Below are 10729 nucleotides of genomic sequence, written 5' to 3' on the forward strand. Positions count from 1 at the left end.
ATTTGATGAACTTAATTTCTTTGGTCAAATCATTCAAACAATTATATACAATTGTAGAACAATTATATAATTAAATAAATAATATTGTAGCATTAACAATCTGAGTGTTAAAATGGAGCGTTCCAGACCGGGTGAAAAACCATGTGTCATTTTAAACATTAAAGCAAGTAAACATGTTCTAGTAAATAAAAGTATCAACCTGAACATTTGGAAACAATGTCTCCTTTAAAAAGGAGCTTGCCACAAGCTTTCACACGCCCAATAAAGACAACGGACCAAAATACTACAAACTTTGTTTTTACTCTCTAAAAGCATATAATTGCAGTCTGTACATTTTAAAATCACAGGAGACATGTTTTATAAAATAAACTGAGATGAAAAAGAAATGAACTGTACAAGAACAATCCTCAGGCAGCGTCTGAAGAGATGCGTTAAAAACAACGATCCATCCCAGAGTAACCCCGCCGTCGTAGAAACCACCCGACCAAAGTGACCCTACAACACATTCCTTTGACCCAAATAAGTGCAGTGCAGAATAATGTCAATATAATTCTGTGAAACATAACTGTGTGTAAAAGAAAACCGGAACTAAAGAAGAGAGAAATTAAACAGATAGAGATGTCTGCCAGGTTCATTATTCCACAGTTATTTCCATTTCAAACAGCCGCTTCGACAAAGCTTCTCGTTGCTCCTTTGGTTACGTCTGCTATTCACAGTTAAATTGGTTTTAAAATGGTACGGCCCACACTGTCAGTGCCTCTCCTCTTTTCGTCAATCACAATACAATAGGGGATATACGGAATATGTATATATAAAAATGTTTTAAAAAAAGTACGAATTTACAAATTACAATCGTAGTTACTTTTAAAACGACTCAAAAATAAAATACAGTATAATAAAACTCACTGGCAAAAAAAAAAAAAAGGGCAAGTCACCTCCAGGTCCATTTCAGAGTACAAGTCCATGTGAAGCTCCTTGGTCCCACCATCAATACTAATGTAAAATACTGACATGAACATGGGATGTTACGGCCAACCCTAATGCCTAAAGTACGGAGGCCCAGAAAGGACAAGTTACTATTTGCATTTCATCTCATGACCTCAAGATAACAAAAAGGTGCTCTTATTTATCTATTTTGAGTCTAACTGAAATATCTAAATGTTTGCTTTGGTGAAAAAAAAAAAGTAAATACTAAAAAGAAGAAATTTCACTTGTGTTTCCTGTAGTGTCGACACCCTCAACGCTGGTGTGACTCTTTGGCACTAATGGGAAATGTCTTTTAAACTGGGTGCGGGCCATCGGCGTTAGCCCCGTCCGCGTTCCCCTGGCACCTGGTTTTGCCGTGAGCCGCGTGTGAATACTTTCCCTCCTTTAAGGTCCGTCCGTCCCATGGAGTGATTCCTCTCATCCGTCGGAGAAGAGCCGGTGTAGCAGAGGCGCGAGTCCTAGCTGTGGTGCTGGTTCTGAGTCTTGATCAGGCTCAGCTTGCTCCGCAGGCCCTGGCAGTCGGTGGACAGGCTGCTGTTGTCCTCCAGCAGCTTGCCGTGCTCCTGGAGGAGTCGAGATGAGGTCTGCTGCTCCCTCTGGTCCTGCTCCAGCTCAGACATGAGCTCCTCTCTGAAGACAAGGAGCCCCCGTTACCGTCGGTGCCTTGGTCACTGTTTACGACTATCACACCCGTCACCTTTCAAATCAATCACAAACCTCTCTCTCTCCCTCGTTATCGATTGATATCCCTTTCTAGTCGTTCAAGCTCATGACAGTAAAAATTGGAATGGGGACGTGGCTAATTTGAACGCTGTCAACGATGGGTTCAATCACAAATAAAAGAAAGATAAAAAAACGACGTGTAGTTTCTTGGGGGGGCGGAGCCATCTGCCGTTTTCAGCTTCCAGTCTTTATGCTAAGCTATGCTAGCAACGTCCTAACTCCAGCTCTGTACTTCTCATCTCACTCGGAAATAAAACGAATAAGCATACTTCCTAACAAATGTTGGACTGTTCCTTTAAATGCAGAATTACACTTTCAAGGGGAGCCAGTGGCAATAGACGTCCTTGAAAATGTCTCGAGTATTTCAGAATGTCGCACTCCTGATCATTCAATCCAAACTGGGTCATATTTGAATCTGACCTAAGAGCTCACTGCCCTGGTTTACGGTACATTTCTGTTTTCAGTATGTTGTTGTGAACTCTCAGGTCTCTCTCACACCTGTTGTTACGTTCTATTTATCTAGCCCCATGACACACATGCTGCCTCTTTTAGGACTGGTCTACTTCCTGGTCACACAGACTCGTCAAGAATGAACACGGACAGGCACGCATGACTCTCACATGACCCAACAGGTGACTCAGTGATTGGACAGTTTTGGTGTAATATTACGGGCAGCGGCTGTGTGGTCACTGTGTTTCACTCACGTTTTGGCAAGAAAACATTTAAACACACTGTTCTGTTTAAACTCTTCATGTTCTGACTGATCAGGGAAACAATCACAGTTCATACATGATACCATACATATTGTATGATATGCTGTTCACACAGATCATGGAGTTAACAATACTTACAAATATCCACTATTAAAAAAAAAACTCTCTAAAGATGCATAGAGTTGCAGCACAGACGACAGCAGACAACATGTGACTGGACTTACTTCCTCCGAGCGAGGTCAGCGATCTCTGACTGGATTTTAAGGTAGTCCTGAGCCATCCTGATGTGCAGTTCAAACACGGCCATGGACTCTTTGGAGTTGGGACACGGAGCCAGAGGCTGGGGGACAGGGATCAATACTCAGGGTTCATCACGGCCAAGACGTATTAGAGTAACTAGTAGAACATCAAGATCACACATCGCCAGCTTATTGCACGACACAGAGCACGAGTATGAATGCTTAGCGAAAGAGAAAAGTGGACAAAACAAGTTAAATGCATAAACATGCTCTAGCATGTTCATATTGTGTATCAGTCACACATCCACCTGCTCCTTATTAAAGGTTTTTAATCACACAAACAATGGATTTTCAACTTACCTGTAACTGGTGATCCAGTTTCAGGTAGGCCATGGGAATGGAGCCGTCTGAACCATTGGTGGCTAAGGACACACACACACACACACACACACACACACACACACACACACACACACACACACACACTTGTCACTTTTAGAACGCACACACAAACACTGGTAGGCTGCACTGTAATGCACCCTACTGGTGCATTGTGGGCAGTGAAACATAACTCAAAGCTTTGACTCCTGATGAACCCGCCCCGATGAAGTCGGACTCGACGAGAACATGGACAAGAATTAGTGAATGAATGAACGGCAGGTTTCTAGACAAACGTTGCAGGTGTGTCTTATGTATCATCATACAGATATGAATAATATCACATCCCCACCCAAAAAAGGAGAGGTTACACCAATCCACATGGAGTGTTCAGAAGTGGATCTGACCGCCAGTCACGTGTCTCAAGGAACAGACACGCTTCCATTTCGTTAGATCCGTCACCACAGTGAGGGGCCGAAGGGGGGGTCCAGGCTCAACACTACAACAGGCACTAGTATATTTGTAGTATTCACTTTCTTTCTGATTGGCAGTATGATTACATACAATGAGTGTTATTGTGTATGTTTACCGTGCATTTGCTGTTGCTCTGGATAACCTGCTGCTGTAACACAATCATTTCCCAATGTTTACATCTTCTTTTATAGTTTGTTCACACGATGCTATTAGCATAACTAGCATATGAGGACTTAGCATTTCTGGAAGTTAAAGTATGGGTTCACTTTAGTCCTTAAGCAGCGTGCCCATGTCCACACATGTACTTTTACTCTAATCAATCCTGTTCATACTGTGCCATAAAGAATATGTGTTTCCATTGGAAGTGAATCCAGTCCTTGTTGTGTGCAAAAATATACTCAAGTTAATATGAGGCTTCTAAAGTACACAGTAAAATGCTGTATAATGAACAGCTGTTAGCCTGCCAGCCGATTTCACCATCAGCTGCTGTCCTTACCTGTGGGACTAATGGTCATCCTCAGCTCTGATTGGCCGGTGGTGGTTATAGGGCTGGTGCAGGGGGTGGGGCTTTGGGAGCGTCCAGGTTGACTGTCCACACTGGACACCTTGGACAACCCGGTACGCAGCGTGGCTGTCTAAGGGGGGGAGAGAGAACGTTGGCATCATAAAGGTCGGGTGGGACAGACGCAGACAGTGTGATCCTGTACCATCAGTGTTCACCTTTGAGGGTTTGAACTGGAGGGGAAACTTGGCCTCAAAGCTTTTCAGGGTCTCCTCCCTGCGCTCCGTGTTGTCGTCGCTCCGGTTGCTGCTGATGGTGTAGTCCGCATACGAGCCTGCAGACGGCACACACCAGGTCATTTAAAAACACTTTCTCACCGCGTCCAGCGGTCGACACGTCATCGGGAAGTTGACGGGCTCGTCGTTGGAAGGTTGCGCTGCCGATAGTCACCTGTGCTCGTGGCCGATGAAGAGCCGCTTCTGTTGGGTGAAGACTGATGAGGGAGCTTGAGGGGTTCATCGGAGCCTGGGAAGTACTGGAAGATCCGAACACAACACGCAGCGCTTTTCAACAGATTCATAACGCCCCGTTTCATAAGGTTTCATAAGGTCAGATCACTTTCACCAGGCTTATTATTGTTATGTCAATTTTCAGGACATTCTATTTCATAAAGTAGCTTTTCGTTAGTTTGACTTAAATCACCATGGAACCTGATCCCTGCAGACTAGCCTGGTCTTGGTCAGGTTGGTTATCAGGTTTAGATTCACTTCAACCAGTGTTACAAAAACAATCTCTTGGACTGAAAGCAGTGATTTCAGAGTTCCTCTGGAGCAAAGTTCACAGTACAAAACTGTGCAGTGGTCAGATTGCTATTGCTGCCCCCCCCCCCCTCTCCTTATTCAGGCAAACATCCAACACTCTCGGTTCAGCAACAACAACTCTGGTCGGTGTTGCCCAGTTTCTCCCTGCGCCTGTGTCTGGTGCTCTCATTGGCTGTAGCTCCCCGACTGATAAGGTCCAGATGTTTAGAATGCCAGATATCTAGGCTGCGATGCACCGGCATGGAAATAAAGATAACAATCAACGGTGGCAACATTTCCACTTTTTACAAGCCACGTAAACATACTCCAAATCACCGAGAGCTGTCATTTCATTTTCTTGCCATAACGGAAATACCCTGGCTGGCATCGTTAATGTTATTTAACTGTTCCTCTTGTGTCTTCATATTCAGCTCGTACGAAGAAAACGTAAGAGTTTCTGACACGGGACTCGAACCCATCGGCAGTACGATCACAAGCAGAGCGCTGCTGCTCCTCTCCATGACGGGATGTGTTTCAAAGAGTTAGCGTTTTGACATACACTTGTAAACAATGTGTGATATTCCCCCCCCCGTTTATTACACAATTACAGTTTCAACAGTGGGTGTTGGGACCATACCTTCATGAGATGGCTCATGGTGTTCTTGACCTCCTCCATTGACGGCCTCTGGCTGGGTTCTTTGTCCCAACAGCGGGTCATCAGACTCTCTATGGGCTCTGGGAGGTCTTTGATGAGAGGAGGCCGTGTACCTGCGTCACAGTGAACACTCAGTCAGAGGCCTGGAACGTCGACATGTTACCGTTATGTGGATTTTGGACTTGCGAACCGAAAACAAAAGAGCTCAAAGTGGCTCAAAATGCACAGAACGCGGCAATTTAGCAGCACCCTTCTACCCTCAAACTCACAGCGGACAGTTTTTAAAAGGAAACAGAAGCAATGCAGCAGAACATCATAAAAGAACAGGCTACGAATGCATTTGTAGTTGGCAGGGGAGTTCGCTCACCTCTGTGGACGGCCCACATTATACAAAAGGCAGAGCCGCCGATCTCATCGAAGGGCTTCTTGCGTGTGATGACCTCCCACAGGATGATGCCCCAACTGAACACGTCGCACTTCTCACTGTAGTTGCTGCCTGAGACACACACACACACACACACACACACACACGATAACCAATCAGAATTCAGTCTAGCTGTGAGGTTGATTAAAAAAAAAATATATATATATATATATATATATATATATATATATATATATATATTCAATTTAGTATATTTTATATAGCCCAAAATCACAAATTATCCTCAGAGGGCTTTATAATCTGTACACATACGACATCCCTGTCCCAGGACCTCACATCGGATCAGGAAGAACTCCCAAATAATAGAAACAGAGGAGGATCCCTCTGCCCAGATGGACATACAATCTATCTATCTATATCCATCTATCCATCTATCTATCTATATCCATCTATCCATCTATCTATCTATCTATCTATCTATCTATCTATATATATATATATATATATATATATATAAAAAACAAAAAACAAATACAGATCCAGACACAGATTGTCTCATCAACTCACCTTCAAACACCTCCGGTGCCATCCAGGCTGCACTGCCCTTGTTGTTGGTCATGTAGGTCTGAATATCACAAGCTGTTCCAAAGTCACATATCTTCAGCACGGTGCCACGAGCCACCAGGAGCAGACTGAAAGGCAGAGGGCGGCCATTAGAGACTGAAGACAGTGTGTTCGACACTTTAGAAAACATTTGCAGGTATTTGATCATAAAACCAAGTATTGAGTGCCACAAACCCCGAAAAAGTATTTACACAAAGAAAACGCCGAAAAAAAACAATAATTCATTGTGAATGCTGACATTAAATAAAGAGCTTTCTTTCCACTCAAACTGGAGGCAAGATATCAGAAAGAGTTGCATTTTCACATCAATCGAAAAAATGGAGGTTTATTAAACCTACAGGGGAGTTTTCCTTTTACAGCAAAACGTGTGTGTATTATATATATTTATTTTTTCTTTTCCAGTTGTAGAAGCCATAAATCTTGTGTGTATAGCTGTCATCAGGCATTTCCATTCATACTTTCCCCTTGAACATGCCTCTGGCTGTGCAGGCCCAACGACATGAACCAATCAGCGACTGTTTAACACACTAGACAGCAGCTCATGTTTCACCAGTCAACTCCTAAGCCACAATTACCCAGAATCCCTTTCCCTAAAGCATCAGCAGACGGTAGGCCCAGCTAGAAGCTCAGTCGTCTTTCAGGAACAAGGAAGCAGTGGGAGAAGACTATCACTGGGACCATCTCAAGTTACGTTATCACAAACCGGTTCTTTTAAAGCTTCTCGTCACCGTCAATCTGTCTGATCATGAAGAGACTCACTTCGGGGGTTTGAGGTCCCGGTGAATTAGGGCCTTTGGCTTCATAGAATGCAGATAGGCGACTCCCTGGGCACACTGCAGACACCAGCTCATGGCGTGGGATGCCGTGTAGTGGGGCTGAGGGTCGGCGCTGTGCAGGACTTTGATTGGGAGACAAGCAAAGAATGAGACGGACGCGGGGCGGATCTCAAACCCCTTTTGGAACGCCTGGTAATGAGCGTTTTGCATATGTCGTACAGTTACCTGAAAGAAAAAAAAACTACTCGGCTATTCTTTGAGAGTCTAAGAAATATATATATATATATATTCTAAAATGATAAAACAACACGATGAAACAATAAATATTAAAGTTTTTTTTTTCTCATCCATTTCTCTTATTGTAAATGTAACCATTAAATCACAGAATTATCTTGTAAATCTACACCTTTAATCTTGTAAAATCTGCTTTCTCAGCATCATATCATATAATATATATATATATATATATATATATATATATATATATATATATATATATATATATATTACAGCATCATATGGAACTATGTATTAAAACCACGATATAACCGGTACTGTAACATGTCAGTGAATATGAATCATCAAGAATATTTCACAGCCGTAATAGGACTTACGGTTATATAAAGAGCCACATTCTGCATACTCCATGACCAGACAGACCTGAGAACACACATCACATTAGCTTAGCAGTGGAAGCACGACAGTGAGGCGGCTCATCTGTAACTTCCTGTAAGCGGAGCTGCATTTACTGATCGACCACCAAACACTGCTCCGTTCTGGGGTTGGCTCTGAAACTAAACGGCTACATCCACACTACTACATTTCCATATTATAATTCTACTACTTTCTACATGGGGTTATGCATACATGCACCTGTTATTGGAGCGGTTAGCGAGCAGCGTGTGCAGCGGCGTTATCGACCCTACGGAGCGGACGTCTGAAGTCACGGTTTGTGGCTTTGAGGAGGGCGATGGACACGAAACGGAGGACTTTTCCTCTTCTTATTAATACTTATTTTGTTCTGCAAAACTATTACAAAATAAAGAAACTGTAAAGGAACAAAAGTATAAAACTCTCCAGCAGAGCTACGAGTGAGAGAACAGACAACAACGGAACCGAGAGGGAACGAGTGAAAGACGTGTGATGACTACTCATTGAACTATAATCTAGTAAACTTTGATTTGTAAGGGTTCACTTTAAAGTAAATTTGATGTGTGAGAATAGTGCAAGAACAAGACCTGCAGCACTGTGACTAAGTGAGTTTATAAAGGACTATTATTGGGGAAGATCTTAAGTATCATGCACTACCTTTTATTATTAAAGAGTAATATAATATTCTGTATCTAGTATTTTCTGTAACTAGGCAACCCATCTACTTCCCGTTTACACCGGCACCCGCATGCCCCGTGTTCGTGAATAGCCACGCGAGTCGTTTTCAAGCGTGCTGGTGTGGACGGAAATCGTTTTCATTTTAAATGGAAACAAATGAGTGTGAATGTAGAATACAACCCTGGTGATGCGCTCACGAGTGTATTCATGAGAGGATGAGCTATTGGATGAGCGTTGTATACTCACTGGATTGTCACAGGAGCCGTACAGCTTCACAATGTTGGGGTGATTCACCCGGGACAGCTGGCGGAGCTGCACAAAGAAAAAAAAAAAAACTTTACCACAAATATATTCATCTCTGTAGGTCTGTGTGTATTACATACTGAACATGTATTATGGCGATCGTCATGTAATACTTTCCACAGTATACATACCATCATATTGCCCTCCACATATTATTATCTTTGTTGTATGAAAGCAATAGATGTGCCTAGATTTACAGTACAACAAACTATTCAGAATTGGAATTATTTGATAGTAGTTCCTGAGACAAATGCAGATTTCATACATGATGACAGTGTTTTAGAAAGACAAGTGCTGGGCTGCTTTGTTTTGAATGATTCTTTAGACAATTATGTTTTCATATTCCCTCAAACTACGGCCTTAATGTAGGACTGCCCCGTCTTTGTTGATTAGTCGACTAATCGCTCTTTTAGGTCTATGATTGTTTTTGTACCTGTCGATTAAATCATATAATCGATTAGTCTACAAAACTGAGTGTTAGTGGACTAAGAAGGTCTTTGGTTAAAAGGCCCCACCCAGCCGCTCCGACCAATCAGGCTCCACAGGACAGAACAAGGTGTTCACAGTACCTCCACGAGAAAGGCGTTCCTTTCATTTTCACTCTCGATGGTCTTGATGGCGACGTCTTTTCCTTTCCACACGGCCTTGAAGACGACTCCAAACGTGCCTCTGCCCACAGCCTGCGGACAAGTCAACATGACAGCTCAGGACACAACTTTTGCCCCGGACCCCCCCCCCCCAACGCAGGTTAATGAGTCCATGGTGAACAGAACTCCCCCCTGCTCTCACTCCCCTTCTCTTAAAAGCACTCCCTGTGTTTGGACTGCCCCGTGTACTTTTTAGGAGTAGCTACAAATGAGAGTTCACCATTTTACGACTAGACCTTTAAAACAAACGAAGATAAAAGCAGCGGAGGCCTTGCTGTGGTTGTTCCGGCGCTTCCAGGTTCACAGTAGCAGACGCTGTCGCGTTTCACGGTTCGCTCCGAGCCCAAATGTACGCCACCGTGTCCGAGTCGAGGACGGTGGACCGGGACGTGAGTTACACGCGCTGCCCGTCGACAGAAACGACACGCAGTTGTCTCTGAACTCCTCGCGCCCGGAACATCCCCCCCACCCCCGGTACAGCCAGAGCTAGCGTGAATATGCCCTCTCCGGAGCCCGTTGTCGGTCAGTAAGTTTACCGCTTCAACTTGGATGTCTTCATACTGGATGTCTTCAAACAGACAGCCGGCTGGAGTCTCCACCATGACAGCAGCGGCGGAGCGGCTCTTCAACGCGAGCCGGCGACGCCGGAGTTCAAACCGTCTTGTGGTTATCGGGATAAAAAAAAAAAAAAAAAAAAAAAAGAAAAGAGACGTTTGTTGGCTCCTGTTGCTGTGAATACAGGAAGTGGGCACCAGCAGCTCTCGGCAGCCTCGTTGCCTAATGAAACATCTGTGGGCCGGGCGCTCGTGAACGTCGCGCCGCACACAGTGGGGGAGGAAATGAGCGTGAACGCAGCATTTCAGACCCGCTGATCGAGCTTATGCTGATTTCACACTATCGATCACGATGTATTTGAGCCCCGCGGCCCGCGGGTTGGATGATTGGCTCTGAAATGAGGTACAAGGCTTTCTCCTCACAGCGCCCAGCTGAAGCGCAGTCTTGAATGCAGCTTTGTTTTGTTTCGACGTGCACGAGAGCCTCCACAAGGGGCAGCAGACTATATTTCCATCGCTAATAAACGCACACACATACACTTTTTTTCCTTCTTACACACGCGTAACCGATGTATTTATTAACCTTTAATTACTAATTTCCGAGTGAACAGCCAACATTATTCTGCAGCCTCCCTCTTGG

General features: G+C 44.0%; 1 protein-coding gene across 1 annotated transcript; it reads right to left on the bottom strand.

The window, feature by feature from the left end:
* Nucleotides 1-1173: 1173 nt before the first annotated feature.
* LOC117751516 (mitogen-activated protein kinase kinase kinase 7-like) lies at nt 1174-10391 on the bottom strand. The gene is made up of 14 exons (XM_034563431.1): nt 10072-10391; nt 9458-9568; nt 8832-8897; nt 7871-7916; nt 7240-7378; nt 6424-6548; nt 5839-5967; nt 5454-5584; nt 4467-4551; nt 4235-4350; nt 4011-4149; nt 3023-3084; nt 2648-2763; nt 1174-1617 (listed from the first exon to the last, which is right to left on the bottom strand). Exons 1-14 carry the CDS (start codon nt 10135-10137, stop codon nt 1446-1448), a joined length of 1503 nt encoding a protein of 500 aa, XP_034419322.1. The 5' UTR covers nt 10138-10391; the 3' UTR covers nt 1174-1445.
* Nucleotides 10392-10729: the final 338 nt, after the last annotated feature.

Source organism: Cyclopterus lumpus, chromosome 22 (genome assembly GCF_009769545.1).
Source record: "Cyclopterus lumpus isolate fCycLum1 chromosome 22, fCycLum1.pri, whole genome shotgun sequence".
In the NCBI taxonomy this organism is placed as follows: Eukaryota; Metazoa; Chordata; class Actinopteri; order Perciformes; family Cyclopteridae; genus Cyclopterus; species Cyclopterus lumpus.

Excerpts from the sequence above, each read along its gene's own strand:
- LOC117751516 (XM_034563431.1), bottom strand. The coding sequence starts at position 10,137 with ATGGTGGAGACTCCAGCCGGCTGTCTGTTTGAAGACATCCAGTATGAA. Across the intron at positions 8,898-9,457 it reads GGAACGCCTTTCTCGTGGAG|CTCCGCCAGCTGTCCCGGGT; the intron begins GTACTGTGAACA and ends TTCTTTGTGCAG. Across the intron at positions 7,917-8,831 it reads ACGGCTCCTGTGACAATCCA|GTCTGTCTGGTCATGGAGTA; the intron begins GTGAGTATACAA and ends GTGTGTTCTCAG.